Source organism: Gracilinanus agilis, chromosome 5, assembly GCF_016433145.1.
Source record: "Gracilinanus agilis isolate LMUSP501 chromosome 5, AgileGrace, whole genome shotgun sequence".
Lineage (NCBI taxonomy): Eukaryota > Metazoa > Chordata > Mammalia > Didelphimorphia > Didelphidae > Gracilinanus > Gracilinanus agilis.
In genome coordinates this window covers 115,669,626-115,686,132 of record NC_058134.1, presented here as the reverse complement: position 1 = coordinate 115,686,132, position 16,507 = coordinate 115,669,626, and the positions used below count along the sequence as shown (strand labels likewise).

General features: G+C 36.3%; 1 protein-coding gene across 1 annotated transcript in view; it reads left to right on the top strand.

Annotated features, from left to right (window-relative positions):
- Positions 1-16,507, top strand: part of NUP205 (nucleoporin 205) — a 100,763-nt gene that overhangs the window by 59,906 nt on the left and 24,350 nt on the right. The window contains exons 32-35 of the mRNA XM_044677625.1: positions 403-594; positions 3,529-3,650; positions 11,511-11,649; positions 16,339-16,465. Coding sequence (XP_044533560.1) covers positions 403-594; positions 3,529-3,650; positions 11,511-11,649; positions 16,339-16,465 — 580 coding nt within the window. The remainder of the gene's footprint in view (positions 1-402; positions 595-3,528; positions 3,651-11,510; positions 11,650-16,338; positions 16,466-16,507) is intronic.

The following is a 16,507-nucleotide window of genomic DNA, read 5'->3' as shown; positions in this document are numbered from 1 at the left end:
TTGAGATTTATTTTCTGGATTATTATAAAGCATATAATTATGTAGCATGATTAGAAAAGTTGTGTTCTGGTTAATAGAGTTAACCTCCCAAACCCCCCAGCTAATTTTCAGTTAACTTAAATATATTTAGCACTAAAATTACTGAGCAATATTTATGTTATCTTTGATGCAAAAGGCATTTTTGTCCAAGTTGTATCATTATGAATAGCAATGATCATTTAAATTAATTTAAATACTCATCAGGTTTTATTTTCCTTGAAATAAAAAAAAGAATAAATTTGATTTTCAGCAATAATTTCCTACTAATATAAAGAAACTAATGATTTCAAAATAGCATTCTTTTAAGTTACATCAACAACTTTGTGAATCATCTTTATGGTTTTTGATTTATTCTTTCCTCAGATGTTGGCCTTGGCATTGCTTGACCGAATTGTTTCTGTAGATAAACAACAGCAGTGGCTCTTGTATCTCTCCAACAGTGGTTACTTGAAAGTGCTTGTGGACAGTCTAGTGGAAGATGACCTCACTCTGCAGACCTTGCTTACTCCCCAGCCTCCCCTTTTGAAAGCTCTCTATACTTATGAATCTAAAATGGTAAGCCAGTGCATTGATAATCTTCATTCAGCCAGTAAGAGTGAATTATAGTTCTTTGTGTTGAGCTTACAAATCTACTAAAGATCATTCATGCTATTTCCTATCATATGAGTTGTAGATAGCAGAGAATTAAAAAAAATTAATTTATTACAAACATATAATAACAAATTTCCACATAAGTTTCTTGAAGTTATATGATTCAAATTATCTCCTTCCCTTCTTCTTCCCTCCTCCTGGAGCTGGCAGGCAATTCAGTCTGGGTTGTACATGTATTATCATGTAAAACATATTTCCATATTCATTTTTGTAAGTGAATAATCTTAATAAAACCCAAACCCCAAAACATGTGCCCAAATAAACAAGTGATAAATCATATACTTTGATCTGCATTCTGACTTCTTTCCCTGGAGGTGAATAGCATTCTTTGTTATAAATCCTTAGAAATGTCCAGAATCAATATTGCTGTTGCTGTGTACAATGTTCTCTTGGTTCTGCTTATTTCACTCTGCATCAATTCGTCTAGTTCTTTCTGAAATCATCCTGTTCATTTCTTACAACACAATAGTATTCCATCATCATCTTATCCCACATTTTGTTTAGCCAATCCCCAATTGAGGGACATCTTTTTAGTTACCATAAATAGGGCAGCTATAAATATTTTTATATAAGCAGGTCCTTTGTCCCCCACCTCCCTTTTTTAAAAAAATCTCTTTGAAATACAGACTTAGTAGTGTTATTACTGGACCAAAAACTGCATTCTTTTATAGCCCTTTGGACATAATTCCAAATTGCCGTCCAAAATGGTTGAATCAATTTACAACTTCACCAGCAATGCATTAGTGTCCCAATTTTGCCACATTTCCTCCAATATTTATCATTTTCCTTTACTGTCTTATTGGCCAATATGATAGGTTTGAGATGGTACCTCAGAATTTTTTCACTTTGCATTTCTCTAATCAAGAGTGATTTATAAAATTTTTTATTTGATTATTGATAGCTTTGATTTCTTCATCTGAAAACTATTTTTTTTTTGCCATTTATCAATTAAGGAATAGCTTGTATTCTTATAAATTTGACTTGGTTCTCTATATATTTGAGAAGTGAGACCTTTATCAGAGAAATTTAGTATAAAAAGTTTTTTTCCAGTTTGTTGTTTCCCTTCTAATCTTGATTGCATTGATTTTATTTATTTAAAACCTTTTTAATTTAATATGATCAAAATTATTCATTTTATATCTTAAAATGTTTTCTTTCTTGTTTGGTCATACATTCTTCCCCTTTCATAGATCTGCCAGGTAAACTATTCTATGCTTCTCTAATTTGCTTATAATATTACCCTTTATATCTAAGTCATATACCCATTTTGACCTTTTCTTGGTATGTGGTGTAAGATACTGATCTAAACCTGATTTTTCCCATACTGTTTTCTAATTTTTCCAGCAGTTTTTGTCAACTAGTGAGTTTTTATCCCATAAACTGGGATATTTGGGTTTGTTAAGCACTAGATTGCTATCAGCAGAGAATTAAAAGGGGAAAAAAAGTAATTATTTATTTCGAATATTTTTCCATGGTTACATGATTCATGATCCCCTTTCTTCCCTCCTTCCTCACTGATCTGAAAAGCAATTCCACTGGGTTATACATGTACCATTGTTCAAAACCTATTTCTGTGTTATTCATATTTGCAATAGAGTGATCCGTTAACATCAAAACTCTAATCATAACCTCATTGAACTACATAATCAATCACATGCTTTTCTTCTTCATTTCTGCTCCCACAGTTCTTTCTTTCGATGTGGATAGTGTTCTTTCTAAGTTCCTCTGGATTGTCCTGGGTCATTGTGTTGCTGATAGTACAGAAATCCATTACATTAGATTGTGCCACAGTGTATCAGTCTCTGTGTACAATGTTCTCCTGGTTCTGTTCCTTTCACTCTACATCAGTTCCTGGAGGTCATTCCAGTTCACATGGAATTCCTCCAGTTCTTTATTCCTATGAGCACAGTAGTAGTCCATCACCATAATATACCACAATTTGTTCAGCTTTTCCCCAATTGAAGGGCATCCCCTCATTTTTCAATTTTTTGCCACCACAAAGAGTGCGGCTATGAATATTTTTGTACTAGTATTTTTCTTATTATCTCTTTGGGGTACCAACCCGTAGTGGCACGGCCGGAACAAAGGACAGGCAGTCTTTTAAAACCCTTTGCATCTGCAGAGAATTTTAAAGTTTGAGGTTATAGAATCTAGAGTTGGTAAGGAATTAAGACGACATTTAATCTATTTTGTAGTGAGGCCAAAATAATTTGAATTGTTCAGGGTCACATGTAGTAAGAAACAGAGCTAAAATTCAAACACAGGGCTTCTAGTTCCAGATTCAGTGCTCTTTTAAAGAATATATTCAGTATAATTATGTAGTAGAAATTCATTTTCTTGGCATTAAAGAGCAGAGTTGGTATATTCTCATTAGAATGTTGGGTAATGTCACCTCTTGACTATTGTGGAAACTTTTCTTACAGAACTTTGATTCACTACTTTGTTCATATTATTATTGTTTAATTTTTTAGTCATGTGTGATTCTGTGCCACCCAACTGCCCTGCTCTTGGTTCTGGTCAAATCCCAAATCAAATGATCAGTTAGCTATTTTCTAGTCACACAAAAAATCACAATGTAGTGTGTCAGCATTGGTTAACTAGAGTTTGTTTTTGTAGAAAAGAAGCAGTCCTACTTGCTTTTTCTTAGCCAGCATAGAATTTTCCATTATTCAAGGTTTTAATATAAGCAAGAATCTGATTTTTATTTGAGAGGAGAACCTTGATGTGACTTAATAGTTCTTGTGATTGAAGGTAAGCTCCTTGAGACATGATCATCACTTTTGTGATTTCTTTCCCCAGTTACTGGCACCTACTTAATAAAATTTCCTACTTTGTTAGGCATTCTTGACAAGAGTGGCCAAAATACAACAAGGAGCATTAGAGCTGCTGAAATCTGGGGTGATTGTGAGACTGGCACAGTGCCAAGTCTATGACATGCGTCCAGAAATAGACCATCAGGGGTAAGTATCAGTAAAGTGGGAGTCAGTGTGAGTACACTCTCATTTTGGGTTTATGATGTCATTTCTCTATCCCTACTTTTAGTGTCAGAGTCAATGTACCAGTGAAAATTAAATGTTCCTGGCTTTTTGCTAATAAAAAGTCTACTTGAACTGTTATATTTTACAAAGTATTTTACACCCATTTCTCTGAATGATAAGCTCATATTTTAGGTAAATTTTGTTAATTGACAGCTGCATCAATAGAAATTCCCAGAGATCAGAATTTGGGTATATAAAATCCCTTTTTCTAGATATTATTAACAGTTTAGATGTGACTAGTAACAAATTACATTTCTTTAAAAGCATTTACTCTTGCATTTGTCTGTAATCTTTCCTCAAATCCTTGCAATGAAAATTGTGGTGTAGAGTGGGGGCATAACTGTTTTTGCAGAATTTCTACTGTCATTTAAGGTTTTAGAATCTTGGGAAAAAGTTTCAGTTGGACTTGGGAACTTGTGGAGGGAACCAGGGTCCAGCTGAGCTCCTTCTTGAGATTTTTGAAACCTAGCTTAGATTTGCAGTTTTTTGAGATTTGTTAATTTAACTAAATCCTTTGAATTTCCTACCCTACCTTATTTCCTACCTTCAGTTCCCCTACCTGAATGTCTGAGAAGAGTGAATAGGAGAGTGAATCGGAGAGTTAGTTCAAATCTGTGACAGTTAGTGTTAGCCTGGCAACAAATTATTTATTGAGTCTTTGCATCTAACTTCCTAACTCCTTTTGATTTCAAAATCATCTTGAGAGCTGAGTAAAGGCAGGTCCTTTCTCAGTCTCACATTCCTGCTTCCCTTTCCCCACCTGAGGTTTCTCTAAGCGGCTGATAGGGCTTCCTTGATCCTTTACCCTGTCAATCTATCCTAGAAGACACTAAACCCCTTTGTGTTTAAACAAGATCTTTTGGCTACTTCATTAGTTAATTAGTAAGAGAGGGAGGAAGAGGAAGAGAAACAACATAACTCTGGGTTTGAGGGAAGCTGAGGGTATCCATTTTGAAGGAAGTGTAACTTCAATACAAGTCCCTTCTTGTGAAACTGACTAAAGCCTGTAGTCAATTTCAATCTGTCTTGACTGATTCTAACTTGGCTGTGTAGTGTCCTTTACTTGAAGGGATCAGTTTATTTCCCTTCAGTATTTTGTCTTTAACCCAAGTCCCAGTCTGTATTTCCCTGCTGCTGTTTGTCTGCTTAAATTAATTCATCCTCTCCCTTGAAACCCTTGTTACCTCAGCGTTATACTCCCTGAACTCAGACATTCCCTTATTTCTCCTACCACCTCAACTACCATCCTTCATCGTTGAACCTTCCTCATCCACTATATTGCCTTAACTTCCCTACTACCTAGTCTATTCCCTTGATTACATCCAGCCTTGGGTCCCATACCTTGTCTTATTCCCTGATCCTACTAGTTATTACCCTAGCTTCAGCCTCATATTACATCCTACCTGATCCCATATTACACTCTCCTAATTCCCTATTACACCTGCAAAGTCCCCTATAACAACATGTAGTGGAGAAATGAATTATAATTTTGGATTTGTTGTATTACCACATTATACTTGGTTATAAGATATATGTCCTTAGGTCATGATAATGAATAGTAAATGGGAGTATAACATTTAGTGTAATTTACTGCACTTATGTGGTTATTTTCTGATGATTTGAGTAAATATATTAATGTTTCTATTTAAAGAAGAAAATAAGGGAAAATATTTACCTAATCCTCAACATAACACTTAAACTTTTAGTTTGAAATCATTACTGCATTCCCCACAAGGAATAAGTCTTACCACAACCTGAACTGAAAAGAGGAAGAACTAGTTAATACTACTCACTGCTTTTGTCCCTGCTCATTTGCTCTTCTAACACCTTTTATAAATACTGTGGTTGGGTGGTCTGCCACTCTCCTTAAAAAATAGCCTTTGTTCTGTTCTAGGCTGTAACACTAGAACATTCCTTTTTTACTTCACACTTGAAACTAAAAAAAAAAAAAAAAAAAAAAAGAAGAAGAAGCAATTCCAGATCTCATTCTATAACACCTTCTCCATTATTATTATACTTCATCATAATTCTTTAAAGATAATTTTTTATTGATTTTTTTTCAGGTCACCAAAATTTCCTCCATTATTTTTCCCCCTCACAGAGTCATCTTCCATAACAAGTAATATTTTAAAGAAACAAAAGAATTAGAAAAGATCAGCGAAATTAAATTGCTCACTACATTAAGAAATGTCTGATATACGTATAATGTTCTGTACTTGTGAACCTCCAAAAGAATGCGCTGGAGAGATCTCATATTTCTTCTTTGGGGCTATGATTCTGTGTAATTTTGTAACACTCATGTTTGTTTTATGGTGGTTCTTTCCATTAATGTTGGTGTAGTCATTGGGTATGTTGTTTGTTTGGTTCTCTTACTTTACTTGCTTCATGTGAAACTTTCCATGCTTCTCTACATTTAGTATAGTAATCATATTTAAACACTTTGGTACTATTCTTTCTTCCTTCCTTATAAGTATGTACTTTGTTCTTCATGATAGTTTTTTAAAAACCCTTGTTTTCCATCTTAGTATCAGTTTTAAGACAGAAGAGCAACAAGGACTAGAGGTTAAGTGACATGTTTAGGATTACAAAATTAGGAAGCATCTTAGGTCAGATTTGAACCCAGGATTTCCTGACTCCAGGCCTGGTGCTCTATTCACTAGCTTCCCCTTCATGATAATTTCTTAAAAACAGTCTTTGTTTCTAAGCAGCAAACAACTGAGGAAAAGATAACTTAGTGGAGATTGATAGCTTTGTTTATGTATTTGAAGATTTGTAAGAAGGGAGAGCAATTATGCTGGTTCTGGTTGGCCCTAAAGGGCAGAACTAGAATCGGTAGATAAAAGAATACAAGATAGATTTTAGCATAATGTGAAAGAGAATTTCCTAAGAATTAGATTTGTCCCAAATTAGAATTGGCTGCCTATGTTGTAATGGGTTCCTTGTCACTGAAGATCTTGAAATGGCAGATGGATGACTACTTGTCTAAGATGTTTGTCTAGATTCACACTTCAGGTTAGAAGTTACACTAGAGGGGGCAGCTGGGTAGCTCAGTGGAATGAGAGTCAGGCCTAGAGACAGGAGGTCCTAGGTTCAAACCCGGCCTCAGCCACTTCCCAGCTGTGTGACCCTGGGCAAGTCACTTGACCCCCATTGCCCACCCTTACCAATCTTCCACCTTTGAGACAATACACTGAAGTACAAGGGTTTAAAAAAAAAAAAAAAAAAAAAAAGAAGTTACACTAGATGACCACCACTGGTTCTTCCAAAAGCTGAGATTCTTTGACTTAATTGAAGTGGAAATGTTAGAAGATTTTTAGATTTCTTTTTTTTCTGAGGCAATATTCCTTCCTAAGCCCTAACAGTTAATTACTCTTAGTTAATATTTAATGAAGGTTGCTAAATAACGTGCATGCGTGTGTGTGTGTGTGTGTGTGTGTGTGTGTGTGTAATTATATGGACGGATTCAGATGCTCTTTTATATATTGAAAATATCAAGGAGAAAAGATATTATGTAAGTAAATATTTCTAACTCTTGGAGTTTTAAAAGTTTAAGCATTATTTTTTCTTCATACTTCTTTTTTCTGTTGATTCATATTATTACTATATTACTAATAATTAGAATTCTGATACTATACAGTGAATCCTTTAAGGCATAGTGTTAGACATACCTAACATTTGCCTTAATGTCTCAGGTTACTTCAAGCTTTAACCTACAGTAAACAAATGATGTTTTTAAAAAAATAGATTCATATTATACCTTTGCATTTCCACTTAAACCACTAATTGAACTGGATAAATCCGAAAATAAGGATCAACACCTGTATGGTATTTGAAATTTTCAGAAGATTGTGGAAAGTAGCACAATTACTAGGCAATTGGAGCATAACCATCTAAAAAACAAACAAAAAAATGGAAGGGCCTAAGTAGCTCAGAAGTTTTAAACACTAGAAATAAAATGAATTTTAGACTTATTTGCTTTTTCTAGAATGAGATAGAATGGTAGAAACAAAAGCAGGAATAATTGAATAGTTTTCCTAACAATTTGGATCTGTATAAATAGTTGAAAGATGTTCTTTTAAAAATATAATGGACATAGGAGATTAAAAAAATGTGTGAAATTAGGAAGATTTATTCATCAAATATACTTATAATGGTGCTGCATTATAGAATTGCCCCCCTGAGTGCAGGAGGTAGCAGAAAGGACTGTGCCAGAGGGCTATCTTATTAGTGAACAGTGTTTTTGCTATTCTAATAACTTAAATCTTCTTAGCTGATGATATTCAAGTCCCACTGCTTAGTGAAGTATGTTATCATAGTCTGTTAATATACTCTGTGTCTCTTTTAGTTTCTTTTCCTACTTAGAGTCCTTGTATAAAATAAAATCTCTATGTAGATTGGGTTTTATTGGCAAGTTATTTAAATCTGTATGATAAATGATACTTTTCCATATTTCATTAACTTACTGATTTGGTCTTCCAGTTAACATATTTCTTAAAGGTTCAGAAGTATTCTTGACTGACATTTAATTGTCTCACTGTATTTCTGAATTGTTTGCTATCTTCTTTGCCTCCACATTGCTGCAGAGAAGCCAGTGCTGGCTGGTAGGGGAGCAGGGCTTTACCTCTCTTGTACCAGAATAGGGACTGGAGAAGGAAACAAAACTAGGCTGTCCATTGGTGTCCCATAATTGAACAGAATCTGCCATGAGTGTATTCAATAACAGTATAAAATGGCTCACATGCACACAGATATATTCATATCCAGGTTCAGAAGTAGATAACAAAAACTCATTCTCAAGTGGATGATTAGCAGATGGCAGTATATAGAATTTGATGAATAAATATGGGGGAATATGAGTTTGTTAGGAGGAGAATGTTTACAAAGTAATCACATAATTTTGGTAAAGTATAATTTCCTTTTCTAAAAAGAAAATTAAAACTGCCAAAAATATCTATTTACTTGCTTTTTTCACTATCAGTAAAGTAATAAAAATTCACGTTTTTTTTTTTGTCTCCTATTCAAGAGTTTACATTTTCAGAAACATTTAGCTGCAAGAAAATTTGGTTTTTATGTGAGAGGATATTATGTGTATTCCAGCAAATGTTTTGAGTTTTGAGATGATTAAATAGTTAACAGTTAGTTGGTGAAGGACTTAAAATTGAGGTTTAACAATTCAGCATTTTTCTGAATTCAACATTTTGTCTTGTAAAAATGTACTCTGCCAATTCTTAATTTGTAGTTCTCCATTCAAATTCTTTGCATTCAAATTTATTTTAGCTGGTTGTTCATTACAATTTGAACATAGATATAAAAAGTATTTCCCTAAAACTCATCTGCAAATTTAGGTGGTTAAGCTGCATGTGATTGAACATTTCCCTCCTGGTTTAAAAGTTTAGTTTGGCTAAGAAAGTGAGTTCCTAGTTGCTAAACTGAAGAAGTTTACAGTTTTGAGATTATTTGCTCCTTTCTAAATCCAAAATTGTGTGGTATTTTCGACTTTAAATATATATAAACAAAACACAAAATGACTCATCAGCTATGTAATAGATTTAGATGAAAGTATCAGGATACCTTTTTAAAAATTTTATTTTTTTTTTTTTAGGCAAACAGGGTTAAGTGACTTGACCAGGGTCACAAAACTAGTAAATGTCCAATACTAGATTCAAACTCATGAAGATGAGTCTTCCCATTTCCAAGCTTAGTGCTCTATCATGTTATCTATTTTTAAAAATTTGTTTTTTTCAATTACATGTAGAAATAATTTTTGAGGTGGTACATGGTATAATATAGATTATATCAGGGCTTTCATGCAATACAAATTTCCATATTGCTCATGTTGTGATAAGAGACATATCACACATACAGTAAAAAAACTCATGAAGGAAATAAAATGGAAGAAGGCATTCTTTGATTTTCACTCAAACTCTAACAGTTCTTTCTTTGGCTGTGGTGTAATAAGGGGGTTCTAATGAGGAGGGGGATATAGCTGGGAACAAGGTGGTTCTGTGTAGCAATCTCCTCACCCACTGTTAACCCCTAACACTATGAGACTTTAATGGGGGTCCCCTTGGAAAATGGGGAGCCCTAGGAGGGCGTTCCACCCCTGGGGGGCTGGGGAAAGGCCACCCCACAAGGGGGAGTATGTTTTGACCCGGCTCAATGCTGCTGTGAACCAAGATTCACAGAAGCGTCCCCCACTTCATCACAGGTGGTCAGGCTTAAAGATGGAAAACACTGACTTTGCTGCAATGCTCTTTCCTCTATCAGTCTCCCAAATGAACCTGAACATAGTCTGACCTTTTCTTGTATTTGTTGTAGATAATAGGGTTAAAGGAATGGGTGCAGGGTAATGGTGGAGGATAGTGGATGCTGGTAACCCTAAGATTGATCTTTATCCCAGGTCCTTCACCCTGGAGAGAGTGGGTCTGTCTCAATCTAGAGCTTCACCTGCCCTTCCCCGCTAATCCTATTGCCTATATATCTATTTCGTTTGTTTTGTTGATGAGGGACACTATATGGCAAGGTCCAAGGAATGAGGGCTTCAGGGATCTGCTCCCCAAGGAGTCCAGGATCCCTAAATGCAGAAAGGCATTTCTTGTGTTTAGGAGATATCAGGATGTTATTGAATCTAAGGTAACAGGTCTTCTTCATAGATCAGGAACCTCAAAGATGTCTTCAGGTGGCACAGAGCATATTCCCTACGTCTCCCCTCCATGAGCTCTTAACTCCAAAGACCCTTTCTTAGGTCCAAACTTCCCAGGAGTCTCAGCTCTTCCAACTGTCATTTGGTCTCCTCTTCTTTAAGATTCCGTGCCCTCTGCAAGAATTCCAACCCTTGTCTCCATTCTCATAGTGATAATCTTGGAAACTTGCTTTGCTGAGTATTAGGATATCTTAGTAATTTGAGGCTTTCATGATAATTTGAGGACCAATGTTGAAGGTTAAAAAAGAATCTTTCATAACTACACTGCTTGTATCACCTTAATAGTTTTAGTAGTGTCTAGAGGAAGTCTCAGTAGAACTCATTAATAAAGAATACAGACAGAAGCAGCTCAGCACAGTGGCTAGAATACTAGGCCTGTAGTTGGGAGGACCTGGGCTTAAATGTGGCCTCAGACCCTTCCTAGCTTTGGGACCTTGGGCAAGTTACTTAACCCCATTTGTCTAGCCCCTTACTGTATTTCTGCCTTGGAACTAATACATATATATTCTAAGAGAGAAGGTAAGAGTTAAAAAAAAAAAAAAGAATTTGTAGTAAGAAGGTTAGAGTTATTTTAAAAAAATTAAAATAAAGAATACAATCTTTTAAGTCAAGAGTGAGAGAGAAACATTTGGAGAGAAATTAGCTTTCTATGTTTTTGAGTTAGTATCTGCATAAACCAGGGTTATAATTATAATGGGATTTTGAGAGCTGATTTATGAGAAATATTTGTTTTTGCTAAGATATCTTAAAAATTCATAATAATTGACCTTGTTAACTAAACCATAATTGTATGTGCTGAACATATACAGTATAGGTAAAAGCTTTTTTCCTTTGAGCCAGGTTCCTTCCAACTTTGGTATATGTGTTGTTGAAACAGACATTAGCAATATAGATCACATCTTTTTCTTTCACCCCGTGAATAGCAATAATAGCAGTTCAGAATGCTTAATAGCTTAATGATTGAACCCTCTTTTATCATTTGTTGATTTTACAAATTCTACTGTCCTGGTTATGATCTTTTTTTAAAAAAGTGCAACCTTCTTGACATATTGCTTTCTTCATTTTATTAAAATATACAGACTGTTTGGCATGAGGGACCCTCCTGTATTCATTCCTGCCCCAGTGGACCGATATCGCCAGATTCTTCTCCCTGCCCTCCAGTTGTGCCAGGTCATCCTTACATCCAGTATGGCTCAGCATCTGCAGGCAGCAGGACAGGTGAGAAGGATTGGAGAATTTTAGAGTTGCTACTAATGTCAGTTTGATGGATGTGATATTGTGATTAATGAACAGAGCAATTACATGGAATGCAGAATCTTGTGAGGGAATAAACTTTAAATTTTAAAAAATTAAAATATTTCAAATGAATGTAAATCTGTCTTATCTCCTTCCCCAATCTTTTTTCCTACCATTAATTGGAAAAAAGGGGAAAAAATCCTTTGTCATAAATATAGTATCATCTAGTAAAACAAATTTTGATATTGCCCATATTTAAAAAAAAAAAAAAAGGCAGTTCATACTCTGAATCCATCACTTCCCTTCCAGGAAATGGGAGGCATGTTTCATCATGAGTTCTCTAGAATTGTGTTAGTCATTGCATTGATCAGAATTCTTCAGCTTTTTTTTGTCTTTGCAGTTTTGGTATTAAGACTATAAATTTTTCTTTTTAGTATAAAATTAAATTCAGTATTATTGAGTAGTGTTAAGGAAGGGGCCCAACAAGTAGGGAGACTGGGTTATAATGGCTGTTTGGATGTCTGTAACAGAAATGGCTGTTGGCCTCCAACTGCCACCCAGCATCAACAAGACAGAGCCTATGGAAGCTGATATGTAAAGGCAAGAGTTTAATAACACATTTTAATCAGGGACAAGCTAAGGTAAAGGATGGGAATAGGGTTTTTCTACACTAACTGACTATGGGCAAACCACAGGGTCAAGGGAAAGGGACTTAACTACACTCTTCTAAGATCTAAGCAAGACAAGGCCCAAAGAAAGCAGTGCTGGAGTCACAAGGGGAAAGTTCCTCCCAACCTGGTTCCAGCCAGGTTTGGTCAGCTTAGCTAAGGACCTGAGGATGGCTTTACTTGGGATCTCATGGCTAATCCAGGGATGGTTTCAGGATGTCAGGAGTCAACTCCACCAGAACAGATGATCCAAGGTATCCAGGTAGGGAGAGAAAGTTTGCAATGCTGTCCACCAGATCACAAACCACTCCCTATTCGGTGCTGCTCTGCAGATCTCATGTCCTCTGCTGTAAGCCTTCACCACTCTCCAGGATCCCAGGGAATCTGGATACAACCCCCCTAGCTCTGAGATCTCCCAGGGTCAGCCACAGTTTTTGTCCCAACCCCCACAGAGTCTCTCACAGGCACAAGCCACTTCCTTCTTCCCCTGCATTCCATTCAGAACGTCTGTGACCTCCAGCTAAGGCTTTTCCTAGCCTACTTACACACCTACCTTTAAACTTATGCCTCTTACAGTAGATACTGTGAGAGGCAGTGTGGCAGTGAATAGAGAAATAGCTACTGAGTCAGGAAGACAGGCTGCATCACTGATACATACTGTCCATATGACATTGGATAAGTCACCCAACCTTTTTAGGGTCTCAGTCTGCTTTCAAAAATGGAGTTGCAAAATAATAATAAAAAAAAACCTCTTACCTTCTATCTTAGAATTAATATTAAATATCAATTCCAAAGCAGAAGAGTGGTTAGAGCTAGGCAATTGGGGTTAAGTGAGTTGCCTAGAGTCACACAGCTAGGAAGGCTTGTCCACATTTGAACATAGGTGTATAAATAGAATTAGCTCCAGCCCATTAATAGTCAAAATTCTACTCAACCCAGGCGTGCTAATGATGTCACCCTAACCTCCCTTAGTGGGGAGGGGAGACGAGTTACCCACACGTGACAATAAGTAACAAATCAAGAATAAGGGACTGCCCTTTGGGCAGTCCAAATCAATGTAGAAACTGCCATTTGTCCATTTGAATTAGAGGTGGACCACAGGAAGTGATGAAAGACACTATCTCTTTAAGTAAGTTAGTGAACTTCCTGTGGGGGCAGTTGCCATCTCGAACTGGAAGAAGAAGCATCTCCTGAGACCACAGATAGATTACGCTCTATATTGTCACGTGGGTAAGTTAGGCTGACTTCCTTGGCCTAGCTGGGCCAATTCTAAACTCTGCCTATCTGGCTGTTGGGCCTTGTGGCTTACAGCTTCATTTATTAAGCTTTGTAACCTTCCTCTCTCTCCGTCCAGGCCTTTGGCCTGGACTAGCCTCTTCCTTTTTCTCTTTATTCCTACTTTTTACCTACCAGACTGTAAATAAACTCTTCAACCCGATGCTGACTTGGGTCTGATTTAATTATGGAATCAACCTAAATTGTTGATTCCTGGCAGCCACATAATTTTAATATATATCTATAAATACCTAAATTTTCCTGCTTACATAAGATAGTCATCTATTTCCAGGCCTGGCTTTTTTTATCCACTGAGCCACCTAGATTTCCTCAGAATAATTTCTGATCAATATTGGTTGAAGAATTTTTCTCATTGAGTTCCCTTATATTAATGAAATAACATGCAGACCAACTCTGTATTTAGTACTCTGTATATTTGACTTGAGGCAACTAGATGACTTGGGGAATGCTGGGCCGGAGTTCAAATTTGGCCTTTGATATTTACTAAGCCATGCAAATGTGACCCCAGGCAAGTCACTTAACCTCTGCTTACCTTAATGCACTAGAGAAGGAAATGGCAAACCACTCCATTGTCTTTGCCAAGAAAACCCCATGGCCAGTATGGTTCACAGGGTCACAAAGAGTTGGACACACCTGAATAACAACCATGGACTTGATTTAGAAGATGCTTTTCAAAGTGTAATCTCCAGACAAGCAGGCTATATCTGTATGGGATAAGTTTTATGCCCTTGAGAAACTTAGATTTTTAATGGAAAGTCAAGATTTAACATGTATGAAATAATTAAAGAGCACTGTGTCAGCCTAACTTACCCATGGGACAATTCAGAGGGAAGCCGTCTGAGGTCTCATCAGAGATCCTTCTACACCAAGTTCAAAGCACCAACTGTCTCCACAGGAAGTTACCATCATATTTGAAGGATAGCATCTTTCGTCACCTCCAATTTCAAGTGGACAAATGGCAACCTCAGCACTGTTTTGGACTGCCCAAAGGGCAGTCCCTTGTTTTTGATTTCTCATTGTCACGTGTGGGTAACCAGTGTTCTCCCCACTGAGTTGGGTGGGGCGACATCATTTCTGATGGCTAGAGTCTAAAAATGAATGAGGATGAGCTAATTCCATTTACACAATCCCACCGATGATCCTTGGGTGCCTAGTTACCCCTAGTGATCATTTTATATAATCATCTTATACCCACAAAGGTCTTCTTACTACAGTAGTTAGAGATAAGAGGGGAATGGAAGAGAGAGAACACAAAACCAATGTTTAGCTAAGCGCATTGACAAGAAACCAATTGGAGGCAGTTCCCTATTGGCATAAAATGTACATTCAAAGTAATTGTTCAAACCCCATCAGTTCAATTAATTGTACCCCAAAGTTCATTCTGGATGCATTGTAGATTCTTCAGGCATCTTTCTGCAAACAGTTCATTCTCTAGATTAAGGAGTCAGCAAGCTTCTTTCCCTGAGAATTTTTTTTCTCAAACAAAAAATTAAATCTTGGATTTTATAAAAATACAATCCTCCTTGAAGAGGGTATTTAAAAAAGAAATACCCAGATCAGCTCAGGATACATGGTTGAGTTATGGGATTGTATGAGTCAATTCAAAAGAAAAAACAAAAACATAAAAAGAAGATCAAATAGAAGAAAAATGAAACTTTGGGAGAAAGAAAACATTTAAAATCAGAATCATACAAATATCAACAAATCAAAACATACAAGTGTTGTGGGAAGTAGGGATGAGGTGATAACTGAATCCACTTTTGTGGACACAGCCAGTGTATATATTAGGAAGGAACTTAAACTTAGGCCTTTTTGACTTCAGTCTCTCCACTATGCCATACTGCCTTTTTTCATACAATTTAAAAGGTAAACAGTATTACAGGTCAAAGCATACATATTCCACTTTATTTCCTTTATTAGTTTTTTATTTTATGTGTGTTATGTGACTTCAGCCATGGCATGAGCAATACGGAAATTTATATTGAATGAAATCACTGATATAACCTCTAGCAGTTTATTTATTGCCTGAGGGGGGTGGGGATGGGGGTAGTGTGAGAGAGAATCTGAATAATAAAATGTCAGAAAACAATTGCCAAAAATTTAAAGGTAATTTATAAAGGTGAAAAACAAACAATCCTGGTTTAATGGTTTGTCTACTCCTGCAGCATTGAAGAGCAGCAAATTCTTTTTCACTTTTCCTCTGATTTCCTTTAACCTAAATAAAAGCTAGCCTGTAAATTTCTTTCTGAGATTAGAGAGAACTACTTAAAATTTATGCTATTCCTAGAGTTAGCCAAAATCTCCAGGAATACTACAAGTTTTATTTAAAAAAATAAAGCCTGTTCCAAATAAGATTTGAAGAAAGAAGGGCTTTATATGTGTGTGTGTGTGTGTGTGTGTGTGTGTGTGTGTGTGTGTGTGTGTGTGTGTGTATGTATATATATATAATATGAGAGAGAGAGAGAGAGAGAGAGAGAGAGAGAGAGCGCCAGTGAGTAAGTGCAGATAGGTGGAGAGACTTTACCTGGAACCTCCATACCTTGGTGAAATCATAGATTGAGTCTGGAAAAGTTCTTGTATTTAATGATTCCACACAGTTTATTGAAAGGCATAGTTAATTGCTGCTAAAAATGAATAATTTATAAGAAAACCCCTCACTTGTATTCTTCTCTTTTGCTTTCTTCCTTTTATTCTCTCTTCAACTTAGGTATTGCAGTTTCTCATCTCCCATTCTGACACCATACAAGCAATACTACGCTGTCAGGATGTCAGTGCAGGCTCCTTGCAAGAGCTAGCTCTCCTCACAGGAATCATCAGCAAAGCTGCATTGCCTGGTGAGCTAATTGTGTTAGATGGACCTTTAGTGCTCTTTTATA